Source organism: Patiria miniata, unplaced genomic scaffold (genome assembly GCF_015706575.1).
Source record: "Patiria miniata isolate m_02_andy unplaced genomic scaffold, ASM1570657v1 HiC_scaffold_5, whole genome shotgun sequence".
Classification (NCBI taxonomy): domain Eukaryota; kingdom Metazoa; phylum Echinodermata; class Asteroidea; order Valvatida; family Asterinidae; genus Patiria; species Patiria miniata.
Genome location: NW_024037072.1, coordinates 3495755 through 3512887, shown reverse-complemented (window position 1 = coordinate 3512887; position 17133 = coordinate 3495755). Strand labels below are relative to the sequence as shown.

The 17133-nt window shown below is 41.1% G+C and overlaps 2 protein-coding genes across 2 annotated transcripts; both read left to right on the top strand.

The window, feature by feature from the left end:
- Positions 1 to 3692: 3692 nt before the first annotated feature.
- LOC119741827 (tripartite motif-containing protein 3-like) lies at positions 3693 to 4912 on the top strand. Its single transcript, XM_038217735.1, has one exon. It carries the CDS (start codon positions 3715 to 3717, stop codon positions 4909 to 4911), a length of 1197 nt encoding a protein of 398 aa, XP_038073663.1. The 5' UTR covers positions 3693 to 3714; the 3' UTR covers position 4912.
- A 4327-nt stretch (positions 4913 to 9239) lies between these two features.
- LOC119740571 (G-protein coupled receptor 84-like) lies at positions 9240 to 10472 on the top strand. Its single transcript, XM_038215917.1, has one exon. It carries the CDS (start codon positions 9240 to 9242, stop codon positions 10470 to 10472), a length of 1233 nt encoding a protein of 410 aa, XP_038071845.1.
- The last annotated feature ends 6661 nt before the right edge of the window (positions 10473 to 17133 follow it).

Genomic DNA, 17133 nt, shown 5'->3' with positions numbered 1-17133 from the left:
GATTATGGTGGTGATGGTGATTACGGCGGTGGTGATCATAGCAGCGTCATTGATTATGGCGATGGTGGTGATTATAGCAGCGTCGCCACTAATTATGGCACGGTTGGTGATTATGGTGGTGATGGTGATTATAGCAGCGTCACCGCAAATTATGGCAGCGGGGGTGATTATGGCGGTGGTGGTGATTACGTGGGTGGTGGTGGCAGCGGAGGTGATTATGGTGATGGGGGTGATTATAGCAGCGTCACCGGTACTTATGGCAGCGTTGGTGTTGGTGATCATGGCAGCGTCGGTGATTATGGTGATGGTGTTGATTATAGCAGCGTCACCGCTAATTATGGCAGCAGGGGTGATTATGGGGGTGGTGGTGATTGTAGCAGCGTCACCGCAAATTATGGCAGCGGTGGTGATTATGGGGGTAATGGTGATTACGTGGGTGGGGGTGATCATGGCAGCGTTGGTGATTATGGTGATGGTGGTGATTATAGCAGCGTCACCGGTACTTATGGCAGCGTTGCTGTTGGTGATCATGGCAGCGTCGGTGATTATGGTGATGGTGTTGATTATAGCAGCGTCACCGCTAATTATGGCAGCAGGGGTGATCATGGGGGTGGTGGTGATTATAGCAGCGTCACCGGTAATTATGGCAGCGTTGGTGATTATGGCGGTGGTGGTGATTATGGCAGCGGTGGTGATTACGCTGGTGGTGGTGGTGATTATAGCAGCGGTGGTGATTATGGTGATGGTGGTGATTATCGCAGCGTCACCAGAAGTTACGACAGCGTTGATGATTATGGTGGTCATTACGGCGGAGGTGGTGACTATGGCAGTATCAGTGACTGTGATACTGATACAACTATTGGAACCGGAGGTAACGATGGAAGAACCAACAGAGGGGGCATCAAAAGGCTTTTTTCAAAAGCCTGTTGTTTGCTTTAAAGGCAATGGACACCATTTTGCAAACATTCAAAATGAAAGTGTCAAAATATCATGAAATATACTCGACTATGAAATCATTGCACCTGGTATATATGTATTTTCAAGAGAAGAGGAATTACCATCATTTCTTAGCGATGAATGTTACATACTGTAACGGACAGTCTATGCACACTTCTGTTGTCATTGCTTTCTAGCACTAGTGCTCCGACGGAGTGGCTCCGGCGGCGTGCATCTGACCTGGTTTTGGGTCTGGCTAGCGCGCGCTATACGCCCAATGATAGGCCCCCAAAAAGTCTCCGGTTTCTGGTATGCGCGCGCGTTGCCGTAGCCATGCGCGTCGGCAAAATGAAAAAGGTTTTTTTTTCAATAAGTGATGTCTCATACCGCCAAAGTGGCCAAACTCACTGGTTTGATTGGAATCCTGCTGCTGCAAAATTTTAACGTGTTTTTAGATGGGGTTATGATCGAGAATAAGCTTTATGTGGCCTCTGTGGACTCCCATATATTTGCACTAAGTTTAGTCTGGCACCATTTGCAATCATCAGCCGACATTAGAAGCAAAAAAAAAAAAAAAACCAGGTAACAAAAAAAGCCGCGTCGCCGCACCACTTTTTGAGCAAGCTGCATACCAGAAACTGGAGACTTTTTGGGGGCCATAGGCTCTATTAAAAGGTGGTTAAGTGGGTGACATAATAATGATATCTATCAAATAATTGAAAACAAACATCAAACCTCTCCATTTATTTCATTCACACTTGCGAAGCTGCATTCTTAAATTATATTTAAAAAAGGAATGGGATTGGCATAATATATACTTTGTTGATTTATATTTTTCTTTTGGTAATATGGTAAAGAGATACCCACTGATAGGAAATTGTCATTTGTTATGATTGTTCTTTATCAAAATTAACTAGAATCTTGTAAAGTAACCTGGATATATGAAATTGAAATAATCATAATTATACATCTTGTAAAAAAAACAGTACCGATATATTTGATAACAAATTGAAAAACCTGCCAAATACTGAAATACCACAAACAAATTATGTATTCATAAATAATCAATAACAATAAATACGAACATGTGTCAAACAACAACAACAAATTGAGGTACTACATAAATAGTTCTTTTTTTTATTTGTATTTTAATAATTTGATTTGTTGTATCACTTATGAGTACTCTCTCACGGCTGTTCCTGTGGCAGGTTACGCCTCCTCGATTAGCCAGAACTTGTGTATAGTCCTTTTCCATTAAAAACAATTAGGCAGAGAAACAAAGGTCCATTTGGTCATTCGTCTGACGTCTTTTCTGATGTAACTTGCGCTTTAATGAACAAAAGGTACAGATGTCACGGATACTGGATCAATAAATGCTGGAATCGGATATTATGCTCTGACGTATCAAATAATGTCTGTCTAATATTGATATCATTAAATTAAATTGCATTACGGTCGAATATTAAATCTTTACGATTTGTACTCACTTCGTGTTCAAATCAATGTCCCACAATCTCAAGTTCAATCAAACCACTAACTCATCCGACTATGAGCTCCGTGCGCTACCAAAAGAGGGCGCCCTTTTTCCTAGCAACGACTATGCGTATTAACGTAGATTCTTCAACAGACTGCAGGGGCAAAATTGTTGCCCGTGAATTCTGTACAATTGCTCTCCCAGTGCCACTCTTCCAGTGCCACTGCTTAAAATAAAAGATCAGGGATAATTGCTTAATGAAAAAAAGTTTGTGGAAGACAAATCCTTCCAGAAAGCAAAGTGCACTGTTTAATTTCAAAAATACGTTCTTCCATTATTCGTAAGCAGGGTTAGAGATATCCACACAATTGAAGTTTCTGCGCAGGACAGAAACTGGCATTAAAAGTCACATAATATCAAAGTCCAATGTTAATTCAGGTCAATTGATAATGATAGGCAATTGCACATGATAACAATCCTCGTTCGCATTTCCTGTCCAATTTATGTTCATAGGTAGGACTTCGACCTGAAATGGTATCACTGTGTAAAAAATGGTATTCGAGTCTGCATTACTCATCGCGTTACTCATGACTTTTGCTTAAAAAACAGGAATGAACGCAATACAAATTGGAACGTTTTGCAACTTTTTATTTGACTAAAACATCTGATGAGGAAAGAGCACCAAGAACCTGGGATTTATCCAGCTGTATTCACATCTGGAAAACAATCGTCTGTAATATCCAGCACAGGTTTACTAACTGTGCCGTCAATCCGTTACGGTAAGATGTTAAAAGTTATGTATAAAGAGAAATGTATAAGGTCCAGTCATTCCCTAACCAATAGCTCATGAGGCGGGCGTTAATCTTCGGTTCCCATGGAATGAAATGTATTTCCTTCCCAGGCACAGAATGCCAGTCGATCACAGGTTAATTCCTGCCTATTAAACTATATATACCGGTGTGCATTTACTCGTTTATATCCCTCCGCAGATATACGTTTGGGGTAAAGGTTATTTCCCAAGGACACACAATTTGTTCACAAAATCTGTTCACAAGTCACAAACCGTTATCATTTTATTGGTCACTCAGGCTCCACAAATCGTATCTCAATACTGGTATGATGGACATTGTGTTAAAGTGAGCACAGTGCATTGGAGCCGTGACACCTTTCGAAAATTTATATTATTTCTTGATATATTTCGTATAGACATTACCTAAAACACATTTCTGTTCTGTCACCCAATTAATAATAATTCTCTCTATGTCGCATAGATCAGGCGAGATTTGATTCAGTCATCCCCAAACATGGCAGAGGGAGGGATGTGCAGCTCTGAACTACAGAAGTTCGGCGACGATCATCTTCTGTGTTCAATTTGTTACGAAATGTATACAAAGCCTAAGACTTTATCCTGCCTGCACAGCTTCTGTGAAAAATGTCTTCTCACCTACGCAAAATCAGCTAAGAAAAACGTCAGGTGTCCCCTGTGCAACCACTTGACTCTGATTCCAGCGGGTGGCGTTAATAACCTGCCGACGGATTTCAGGCTGGGAAGCATGACAGAAACGGTGTTGCAAAGCCAGAAGCAGGCAGTGCCGACATGTACCACTCACGCTGGAAAAAGATGCGAAGTCTACTGCGCAACCTGCTCCGAGATCATATGCGTGACGTGTCTTACGGAATCCCACAATCGCCACGATCTGAAGGAAATAGCTGTCACGGTGGCTGCTGCAAAGCGAGAGTTTATCAGAGATTTCTTACCGATGTACGAAACATCGCTTCCAAAAGTCGCAGAGAGTTTAGAAACAGTCTCGGAGATGAAAGTGGATTTGCTGAAAGCAGTTGAGAAAATCAGACAAGAGATTGCGGTCACAACTAAGCGTGAAATAGGTAGAGTGGTCGCAGCAAACCGTCGCATTAAGGACGAACTAGATCATATCCAGACGATGAAAGAAAATGACTACGCCGAGCTCACAAAAAACTTACTCGCCGTGAAGAAAGACCTGGAGGATGCGATCGGATACTCCACGGGCGAAATGCAAAAGAGCGATTACGATTTCTTCAGAAGATTTCCAGAAATGAGCCGCGGTTTCCGATTGCTTGCAGATCGTCGTCACTTGCCCCGTTTCGTGCGTGACTCGTCGCCGGTCATATTCCTGCCAGACGAAGACGCCAGTCTCGGGTTTTTGTTGACGAGGGTTGAAAGTGTGAAATATGTCTCGATTATCGATTGTTATAATGAAGGTGCTGGCGATGGCGATGATGAAGGTGATGATGAAAATGATAGTGGTGGGGACGAAGGTGGTGATTATGGCGGCGGTGATTATGGCGGTTGTGGTGATGATTATGAAACTGACCACAATGATGGTTGTGAAAGCAACACTAGAGGGCGCCAAAAGACATTTATCGGACGTCTTAGCGAGTATCTATCTACCGCACTATACCTATCTGTCGACTTGTTGCCATCCGATCCCGTGAAGAGATCTGAGTCAGATTTGGATTGAAAAAGCCATAAAATATATTATTCAAGCGATTGATGGTGCTATAACGTCGTGAAGGCAAATTAATTTACACAAGTACACAACACAATGTTTAATGTTTCGATTGCCGTCAATTTGCTTGAATACAATTGTTTCTTCTGTTTGTGCCCAGAAAATGGCTCGGTAAGCGACCTCATATTCGGTCAAAATATGGCCTTTGTCTCGAAGGAGAAATAATTCTTTACTTCGCGCAACGTATTTAATTTATTTTGGCCTGCGTCAAACGTCGTGCTTCTGCCGTGTCGAACTCACTTAACTTTACTTCTTCTTTTCTTTTTCGGCACGGCGATGGTACGGCGTAGAACCATTTGGCCACGTCACTGTTCTAAACGCCGTGCCATTGCCGTGCCGAATTCAATCAAATTCGAACTTTGGGCAAACACCACGAAGCGAGCTTCCGGGCCCCTCACGCTGCCCTCCTATGGGCATTCACACTGGGCTGCCCTTTTTCTTCACATACTTGTGACAGAATAATGTCCAACTAACTATAAGCGCCACAAGTAACATTCATGTGGGAATTTTGATGAGATATCACTCGAAGATGGGTACAGACGAATTTTACTGACCACCTTTCTCATCCGGCATTTTCGTTCCCAGGTCTCCTTGTTCGTTCACGCTTGTTTTCAAATCGGGTACATACGTAACAACGAAAATGATAACGACGCGAAGACCTATACCCACAGCCGATGGGTTCTAGACTTAGTCGGGCTGGCTTCAATGCAGTCCTTATCAGCGGTCATCTTAGATTTTTTTTTTATAATTGCTAATGATTCCTTCAAGTTTATTCCAAAAAAATTGTACAGAATGTATATCCTAAAATAATAGTCTCTTAATTAAGTTTCATTTTTACCCAGTATCTGCAGCAACATTATTTCATGACTTTAGATTTTTGGAAGTGAGACATCAATGTTTGGCACGATATTTCTTTTTCACGTCATGCAATTTTTCAGTTTCTATAAATTGAGATGTTAGCAACAATTTTACAAAAGCCTTTTTCTAGGGCGATTTTTTTTTAGAAATCAATGTACCAAAAATAATTGTAAATTTTAAAATGTTTGCAAGTTAATTGTCGTAGGCTATTCCAGGTTGCAGACCAGTAAATAAACCGTCATCGACCCCAATGATAAATGCCCCCACTTCAGAAACTCTCCAAAGGTGTTCGAGACACACATCAAATTAAAGCTAATTTCATCATCTTTCATTTTCTTTTCGATTTTGGGGGGTAAACTGTGAGTTTTAGGAGAAATTTTCATCCGAAGATGATCACCCCCTTAAAAAAGTTCATTTTGAAAAACGATGCCTACACTTCATTGCAAAATTGCACAGAACCGCAAGCTCAGAGTCCTGTGCACGGCTTCCACCCATATTTTTTACAAACCCTTAAGTTCATGGCCCACAATATGCTCAAATATGTGAGGGCATGCAAATCGTGATTTGGCCAATTTTGGACCAATTTACTGGTCTGCAACCTCAAGGGTGCCGGAAGTGCGCCACCATGTGTTGACTTGATGTGTTATACCAATTACCACTACTCCCTCGCTTCCAGCCGCAAGTTGTCGATAACAATCACGCCTCCGCGATTCTGCTGTAGTCATTTTCCCGTGAAACAAAATAAACAAGTAGAAAAACAAATGTCAATTTGGTCATTTATCTGACGTTTGTTTTGATGTAGTTTGCGCTTTCGTTCAAGAACAGGTAGAAATGTGATGGATCATGGATAACGGATGGAACAAGTGGAATTATAAAGATTAAAAGGTATCTTATCAGTGTTTAAGAGAGTTGGCATTTCTATGCTTTGTTGGAGTTTTATATGTTTAGGCCGATATAGATGTACAAATGAGAAATGAAGCAAGAATTCCTATCAGGGGTCTATCAGGGGCCGAGAATTCCTATCAACCGGCCGAGGGAGCTGATACCCCATGAAATGTCGCGGTTTTGCCCCCATCCTCCCGCTTTTTGTCAAGCGGTAGTGAAATTAAATAAGGGTTCATTATCAACTTATATATACATTTGCAGAATATGTATGTCGAGCACGTTTTGTTAGCCCCTAACGAAACATTCAAACACAGTCAATTTAGATCGCTGAAATAACAATCGCTGTTCGTAACATTCACTTTCATAATTATTGAAGCCAGTGACAATATCCCCATTTCCAAAAATGAGGGAATATACTCATAACGCAGAGTAGAAGATATTTGAGACACACATCAAATCAAAGCTTATTTCATCATCTTTCATTTTCTGTTCAAATTTGTTGGGTTTATTTATTGAACTCTGGGGAAATTGTCCACCCAAAGACAATCAGCCCTTATATATTAAGTTAGTTCTGAAGCCCATCGCCATCATTTTGAAAGATGCTTATACGTTCAATTGCTTCCCAATTGTGTACAAGCATTACATTCACTGTGTGGACTTCCGAACAAAAGATGTCCACATAAACCAGGTTGCAGCTACGTTGTGTGGACTTGCCCACGTCCACACAGTGTTTCCCCCTCTCTGGTAAACAGGTTTAGAGGCATTTTGGGGTTAGGTTTATCCGTTGCAAAATGAAGAGAAACACTGGAGGGAATCGTAGAAAAACATGGGTTGAAAGAGTTTCACAGTGTGAGTAAAATTAGGGTTTTTTCACAGGTTTTTCTGAACTACACGAAAATAAAAGAACTAGGTATATAACGTGCACAAGAATGTGCGTGCCCGTGTACGTATGACCATGGAGCTACCTCCATGGTACGACGAAGTCATAAACGAACCATATGGTAAGTGACCTATACCGTGATTTGGCGCTTTCTTCAAAAGATTTTGTGAAACTGATTAGCCAATTCACCCCCCCCCCCCCCACCCCGGCACCCTGACCTTGGAATATGTCGGTGGGAATGAGCAAAACCACGAACGGGAACAATTTTCCAAAGCATGAGTCGTGATTCACAATGTGCTCGATGCGGATTTTTGACTTAATGCTTGTCAGAAGTCGTGAATGTGTAAACAATAATGGTGTAGGTCTCTCTGTATTAAACAGTCTTCTGCTGACATGGCAGTTTTTGTCATTTTGATTTATTGATTTACCAATCACCCATCTCAGAAAAATGATTTTGCCGGAGGTTCTCTCAAAACGTAGTGCAAGAGGCATGAGTGGGAAGCATTCTACCAACAAAGATTCTGTCAGGACGAGATCAACGAGAAATAAAATAAGGAAGAAATTAACGTACATTTATATTTCCCTTTAAAAAGCATGTTCAACTAAAAACTCGTTTGCTCTCCATAGACTATTGGTTGCTTTTTTTTTCTTTGTTTCTAAATCAGCGTCAGCTTCAATGACCATCGACGTTTATGGCTTCGTGATTGCTTTTAGGTTGAAGAGGTTTATCACTAAATCAATACCCTCAAATCGGGCACCCTATGCGGCAACAGTTTCCATGGTTTCTCATCAACTGCTCGTGACTGGTATTGTTTTATTACATCATTATATTCATAAAAGCGACTGTATCATATCGCTATGCCAACTTCACTTCGGTACAGCCCACGCATAGCGCATGGACAATATCCACACGGTCCAGCGTAACTGATGTAGAAGCTATAGTAACGATGAAAGTCACGTTTTAATCAAAAACGGAGAATCATATTTTGACAGAAGTGCTTGTGATGCGTATACGTGATCACTCGGAAAGAGAAATGTTTTCCTCTCTTGTGCAACCTTGACAGATGGAACTATAGTGTGGTTTCACACTCGCAGTGCATGCACGGGTGGAATTATAAATTCAACGATATGAGTGAACCTGGAATTTGAGCTGTGGAGTTAAGTAGATCGATAAGTCAAACACTGGAGTGAATGTGGATTAAAACAAATATAGGTCGACGCGAATTTGCGTTAACGTGACCTCGTAGTACTGTCTACACTCGACCGTCGAAGATTTCACATGGCAGTTGGACATCGACAAGTGAAATTTCAGCCAAATTGAAACATAAACATTCATTCTTTATTTCTCGCAAGAAAGGACACGAGTAAGAATCGATAGGCTGTTTAACAGCGATACACTTGATGGAAGAGAGATGGAACGCATTGAATTCGCAGAGTTTGAAGATGCGTTGCTGCAACGGCAGGATGCAATTCGAATAGGAAGATCGTAAAGAACATATTTGGACTAAATGCTGTGTTGGTCTTTTATACCAAATATTCCTGACTCAATCTACGATCTGCTTACGATCCTATAAGACGGACCGTGTTATTTTCAGGACGAGAAGATAAATCCACCGGGCAAGTAATAATGTCTTCAAATGATACGTCAGTTGGAACGATGGAGAATTTCTTAGATGAGTACCCGGGACTCTTCTACATGGATGTCGTGTGGATCGGTTTGGTGTCTGTAGCCGGTGTCATTGGTAACTTGCTGTCACTAAGTGCCGTGGCCACAACTGCGTCCCTTCGCACATCAACCCAGCTTCACATCACCATCTTGGCGGGGGTAGATCTCTTCATCACGGGGGTGCTTGCTCCCTGCCGCATCGCTACGGAGTACTACTCCGGCCGGTGGCCCCGTACACAGCCCTGGTGTCACTTCCTTGCTTACGCCATACCCATCTCCGTGGTTTTCTCGTTGCAGCAACTGGTTCTGATTGCACAAAACCGGTTCTTGCGAGTGACGAAATCTGATTCAGTTTACAGAAAATTTACCAGCAAACAAGTCGTCATTGGGCAGCGCGTTATAGCCACGTCTGTTGCCTGCCTGCTAATTCTACTGCCCCTCTACACTGATTTCGGATCCGTGGGTTACAACCTGAAAGTCCACTTCTGCTTCTTCACTGGACACAACCAACAGGTTTTTACCGGGTTTTCGATGTTCTTGGCCTTGGTTGTAATACCGTTTTTCTACGGCGTGACCTTTCACCACGTTCGTGTCCATCAGAGAAGGGTAGCTGTCTGGTCCGGGATGAATAAGGAATTAAGAAGCAGGCAAGTGGATACCGACTGCGGAAGGCCTGATGGTTCCGTTACAGAACTACCCAGCCAAACTTGCCTTCCGCCGACACCGGGCGAGCAAAGTACTGGCACGGAAAAGGCAAACACAAATAACAAGTCTATCAACCACTCCCCACAAGACGACAACAAATTAAACTGCAAAAGACAGACTGTGAGTGTGATATCAGGCCAAACCATCGGATGCAGTGCCGTCAACATGTCGTTACCGACCGCCGGTACATCCGAAGCACAGGGGAACCGGCCGGCGTCGGTTCCTTCGAACGCAAGGCGCAGGCGTACCACCAAGAGCGGACCGACGAAACACGGTGTGAAAATCACCAGGAACCTTTTCCTGATATTCTTTGCTTATATTTGCTGCTGGATGCCATGGTGGATCCTGAGCCTAACAGAACTCTATTCGATGGACATACCAATCCCACTGTATCATGTGATTAATAACATGTTGTGGACCAACAGCTGTATCAACCCTTACTTGTACGCCTCCATGAGCCGGAATTACAGGAACGCCATCAAGAGATGTTTGAAGTTCAAATGTCTGTTCAGACGATGAACAGATTCATGGATATTGCTGTAACCAAAATTATATAACCTTGGAGCAGTGCATGTAAATGTTGTGTATTTTGGTTTCATGAAATACAAACGAAGACATTGACTTGAGAGATTAAGATGACAAGTCGGAATTTCAACTGTGGAACTTTGCAGTAAAGGTCCGTGGTAAGATGGTTCTTTGATATAGGATGGTTCCGAGAAGAACCTCTCCTGAAGACGGTCAGAGCATACTGACCGGAACGTCGAGTTTATACCTCTGGTTCTTTTCAGAGCCATTCTCTTATAGTTGAGAAATTATTCGCACATGGTGTGTCCGCAAACCTTTCTTTATTTAGTATCTCCACCATGCAAAGCCTCAAATCTTACTTAAGAACCAGTTTATCACATCACACACGATACTCGTTTCATACCTGCATCGGACACCAGTGGTTTTCCTGGGCTGTTCCTTAATCATGATTGCGTTGAATGGATGGATTGTGCTATTGTGTGCAGGATAACTTTGCATTCTTGGTATTGTGCTTTTGAAACTTGAAAGGAATTTCAAGGGAAAACTTTGACCGAAAAAAGAAGCAAGTTTAGAATGCCGATTTTTACCTGCTATAAGGAAAGAGATTATCAAAATCTATCAAAACTGAAAATAAATGTAGAAAATCGTCCTTGTCTTATGCATAACGCATCATGCACAGTGCAATTAAATTAGACGTATTTCGTTGTTTTTAGGCTTATAATCGCAAGATATATAAAATGCTGGGCTGCTGATATGTATTGGGAAGCAGCAATCGCCGGAAAGAGAAAAGATTTCAGATTTTGTTTTTACTGGGGGGTCGGGGTAGCGGAAGTGAGTCGATTTAACATCAGTCAAGCCTTGAAAAGTCAAGATCAAAGATTAAATCCGTAGTCTGTGAATGCTTCAGATGAGTGTTTGCACGTGTACGCGTGCATGATAACAGTACAAATATTATAGTGACATAAAAGAGAAACATGCGGGCTGAAGTACAACACCGTCTTACTAAACACGACGCAAGATAATTGAATCCAACACAACTCTCCACAGATACGGCTGTCTGCTATGATAGTTTACTAAACATTTACATAGTACGGATCCAGGAATTTTTGCGGGGGGGGGGGTCATGCCCGTCAGATTTTGTTATGTCCCATTGTTGCGGACATACAGGGTGAGTTGAAAAAAACAAACGAAACCCAAATGTTGGGACCATTGTTTAAGTGAAGCTCTGCATGTAGCACTTTCAAAATCTAGGATATGAAAGCCCAATTCATAAGTTTAGTACAAGAATCATTCAAATCACTTATATACTTTTTAGGTTACAGAATTTTAAACGCACCCACCGTTTTAAGGTTCTGTTCACGGATCACACAAAAAGTTCAGTGTTCTTTCAGCAAAACGAAAACAAATCACATGGGAATCACACTTTTTTGTGATCCGTATAGACAGAACTTTAAAACGGTGGTTGTGTTTAGAATTCCGTAACTTGAAAAGTACATGAGTGATTTGAATGATTCTTGTACTAAAGAAAAGCTTATGAATTAGGCTTTTATGTCCTAAATTTTGAAAGTGCTGCATGCAGAACTTCAATATAACAATAGTCCCGACATTTGGGGTTCGGTGTTTTTTTTACTCACCCTGTATAGGTAATGCAGCACATTGTATTTTTTTGGGGGGGGGGGTGTCAGAGCAGGGGGGGGGGGTTCCAACCCCCCCCCCCCCCCCCGATACGCGCCTGCCAACAAATAAAAAAAAAAATCACAAAGTACCAAGGTAACAGGGACAGGAATAGAGCCACACGTTGGACCCTCAATTTATGTCACGACCCTACCCATATTGGAGAAGACGACGTTTCGGCGACTGAGTGGAAGGTGCTTATTTGAAAAGTCAAACGACAGATGGCCTATAAGTATGGCGCTCTTCATTTTGAAAAGTGACGGTCGGAGAGGTTTTGAACTGAACAATTATTAGCTCCGTTTCGCCTATTGATAAGATCCACAATATATTATGTTGGTTTGGGGCTAAACATTATTCCGTTTTTTTTTATGATCCGAAACAATTTGTTTAAAATTATTTTTAAAATCAATAGATTGCAGGGTTTTGTTTTCAAGACGATTAGTCATAAATTATTACTTCAAACTTATAATTACGTTGAATGTGAACCTCGCCGAGATCTTCCCAGAGAGTTTTAGATTACCAACATCCCTTCGATGTTTGCTCATGTAACTCTGAGTGAAAGCATCGAGGACAAGAGAAAAGGGTGGAAATAGGACCGTCGAAAGAACAAACATTGGATCCGTGTGTCTGACCCAAAATTTATTTTTTTCCCCAAATTTTTTTAGTCAAATATTAAATGTACCCGTGTGCTTTCTAAATACAACTAGCGCAAAAACTATAGTAAGCAGTTTCTTTAATCATCCTTGCTTGGAAATCAATTTTTCTAGGTAAACAAAAATTTGAAATATACGTTTTGTCAGGGAAACTTTCCGGTTCAATTTGATACCTCACTTGTTGGGAACACTATGTAAGGAATAAGCGATGAAGCCGCCGGCGTAACTTTTATTCCCAGGACGGTTGGGGCCACTGAGTCATGAATAATTCAATAGTTTCGCTCTGGCCAGTATGTTTATTCATGAGAACAGAACAATGATATCAAGAGCATTGTTGTTATTTTAGTCAACCAGTTACATTTAAAGCATTTTAAAGTGCGGACGTCGTCGAGCTACCACCAGTAGCCTATAGTGGATGAGCTATGGATACAAAGATCCCTGGTTGGAATCCACGTCGTCGCTGCTCATTTTCATCGACTATTTTTTCTTAGAGTTTATAATTGAGATAATTTAATTTATGGGACGAGAACCTAAGTGTCTTGCAATTGATTCAAAGGAAAAACTGAATTATGCAAAATTTGATCCCAACCCTCCTCGGAAAAGAAAATACGCCCGCCGCCCGTCGCACCCTTGGTGACGCCCGCTTCGCGGGCGATCATCCGTGAACGATTAACTCGTGAACAACTCGTGAACACACACACACAGACCTTTTGCACTTCATAATATAGCGGTAATTAATTTTTTTCTGTAGGCCTATATATCATAAGCTGCCATTCATAATTCAATTAATTGCGTATTGTCATGCGGTATACAGCTATCGAGCTCTCGCTTGATTCATTGCCAAATGTTAACTGATTTGTCCAATGATTTGCTTCATCGGGAACGACCGAGTAAAGTACGAGTGCAAATTATTTATTTCATATTGGAATTAAATTATTCATTTCAATTTCATCTAAACAATTGATTTAAAATGCAATTAAGGCCGATGAACTGGCACCATATTAGTGATTGCAAACCGGTGTGAACTGTACCTATGTTGAACGTGTCGAATATGAAGCCAATATGCTTACTGTGTTAACATATATCGATAGAATATTATAGAACAAGAGTCACTAAATTCCTTCCACCGCCAGCCCCTTCCAGGTTTGAATATTTACTCACAAAATTTCAAGATTGGTTTTCACTTTTTACCGATCACAAACTAGAATACACCGTAGGGCTGAGTTTTAACTTTTTTAAAATTCGTTTATCTTGTTATCCATTCCCGCCACCTGAGGTCAAACATGCTACATAGCACGCGATCACATCTCATGGAAAGCATATAAGACAAACCCAATGAGCGGAGATTTCTCGTCAATATTAGGGGGTGGGGGGGGGGGGGGTGGGGCGAATTTTCCCCCAAACAACATCCCCATTACATGGTTGTTGAGCGCCGTCTACGATACTTTTATGATACGTACTCAGGTATATACTACCATGAATGTCCAGGATTTGTCGAGCAGAGTAGCTCAGTTTGTATAGGATTGTGATTTTGTCCCGCGAGGGACTCATTTCGTGAAAAACAGTTTAAAAAAAAAAACGACACACATTGCGCCAACGGCAGTGAAAAACGTTCTTCATTTCCCCCACTTTTGTGGGTATTTTCCCCAATAAAAATGCATAGTGTGAATCTTGGATACCTTGGCAACTCAAAAGTACAAGACAATCAATATCAATTTTAATTTTTTTTCTGATATATCCGACTTCAGGCGTCGATTAGGCAAAACAAGGTTTTGGGGGACATTATGGAGGACCAAAAGTGGACAACCCGTTTTCTCAAAAATCTGCTAGAACAGAAACAGAATTATGGTTGAAATGAAGTCCTCTTTCTGAATTTCCATTTTTCTATTATCAAAAATTTTGATTTTTGATTTTCTTGTACACAGGCGGTCCAAAAGTGGACAAACCAAATTTCCGAATTTCAACGCGCAGAAAATCGGAAAGAGCGTTTACGACCAATCTAAATTTCTGAATTTCTACTAGCAGAAAATCGGAAATTGCGTTTACGACCAAATCAAATTTCCAAATTTCTACTATAGCAGAAAATCGGAAATTGCGTTTACGCCTCCTAGGTCCGACGCCTACGGCGCTCCATGAGTGCCATCCACTTCTTTATTTACTCAGATAATTTATCACGTCATGTTGACATATCGCCGAGAGTAAGGCGACTTAATCACATAATTGTATCGCTAAGTCGACTTACCGAAGTCGACTTGGTGACTTGTCCAGATGCATTATCTCTCCAAGTCGACTTCCAGAAGTCGACATGACGACTTGTCCAGAGGCATTATCTCTCCAAGTCGTCTTCCGTAAGTCGACATGACGACTTGTCCACATGTATTATCTCGCCAAGTTGACTTCTCGAAGTCGAGATGACGACTTGTCCAGATGAAATATCTCGCTAAGTCGACTTCCTGAAGTCGAGATGACAACTTGTCCAGATAAATTATCTTGCCAAGTCGACTTACGATGTGGAGATGATGACATGCAAAAATCTCGTTCTGCATGGATATCCCGTTGTTGAAGCACTGTCATGGAATCTTTCTTGTTCGTCGGTGCATTTGAGGTTTTCCCCACCCGTTCTTATATATGAACAATAAACTGGCAGAGGAACAAGAGATAAACTGTAGGGTATTGATTTGATCTGGGTCGAAGATAATTTGTGTTTTTTTATTTTCATCTTGTTTTAAATTACTCCCCCAAGCTTCGTAGGAAATCACGCCTCTGCCTTGTTTTCCCCTATTTATCCCGTTGAAAAGTAATTCACTTCACGTTAAACATTAACAATCATAAATTCACATAAATGTCTTTATTGACAGGTTGCATAAAACTTGTTGCTTTCTTAAATGACACTAACAAATTCAAGATTTGCTTTTAATCATATTGAGATCATATTTAAGATAAAACGACTCTCATGGCTTAAATTGGAATATCTGAAAATTAGCAAAACTCTTGTCTGATATATTACGAGAAATGATTTTATAAAGATATCACTATAAAAACTCTTATTGTCAACACTAAATCAATGTTTTATAAAGGACATTAGCTTATGATTAGCCTGAGCACACTAAAATCACACTGTGATCATCACATTATGATAAAGTTCTGTTCCTAGCAATATAGAAGTTGTTCACTTTTGAATGAGACATCGGCCTCAATATTACTGTGACGTTATTCTGATGTCATGAAGTATGAAATTACAAGCGATTTTAGATCACAAATCGACCTAAATCGTTAAGGCTGAGGAAATCCCTCGGGAAGAATGAAATTTTGTCAAACATGTAATTCAAATTCCCAAGAACCTAAACAATTTCCCTATTAATAAGTTAATGATAATTTCCTCCTTGACGAAAGACACCAGGTGGAAAACGTTAAAAGAGAGTACTTTTTTGTTCATAGGTATTAACAGTCAGTGGCGTGAGGTTTAATTCCGGTGGGTGGGTGGAGGGGGGGGGGGCACATGGGTGCACACAATTTTTAATGGGGCACTGAAGGCAAATGACACATTTTTGTTCATTTCAAGATTTTAAACGGGGAGCGCCGGGCGGGGAGGGGGGGGGGGGGGTATGGCACGGACATTCGTTGTGGGGGGGGGGCACAACCCAGTTACGCCACTGATAGTACCGGTATGTTTTTTAACCTTTTTTTTCAAGAAATGAAAAAGAATTATAACTGTAAATATATGTCAGCATGTTTTTTTTAATATCCTTCCTTTATCACCATGCAAACGCCGGTCATATTTTACAGCATAACCGGCTAATTCGACAATTTGATACTTTTATCACATCTGCCTGTGAGTTGCGCAAAAGGAACGTTTTCCCTTTGGAATGTTGTTGTCAGTCTCTCTTTTTGGTAAAGCCGAATATATTGGCTAATAGGACATGATGCAAACCGCCATGCGAGTGGTCGGTTTCAGAGTACAGGTTACTGATGAGGCTACCCTGTATACAACCATGTATGCGGTGCTCAGCCGATACCGATTCGCAAGGTTTTCTACCGGCTTCTCCTTGCAGGGGAGTCAAAAAAGAAAATGACTGAATTTGAAAATATTTAAAAATATTCGGCTTGCTCAATTTCATTATGAAAAAAATGATAAAGTACATCTTATTGACTTTTAACTGTGAAAATTTCACGTCATTTGCATACTTTATTCCCGCGTTATGTCTAAAACAAGATAAGTTTGCGGTAGCACCATGTGAATAAATCTCTTTTGTGAGTATGTGTGGTTCTGAAAAGAACCGAGGGACTCAACGTTTCGAACAGTATGCTCTGCCCGTCGTCAGGAGAAT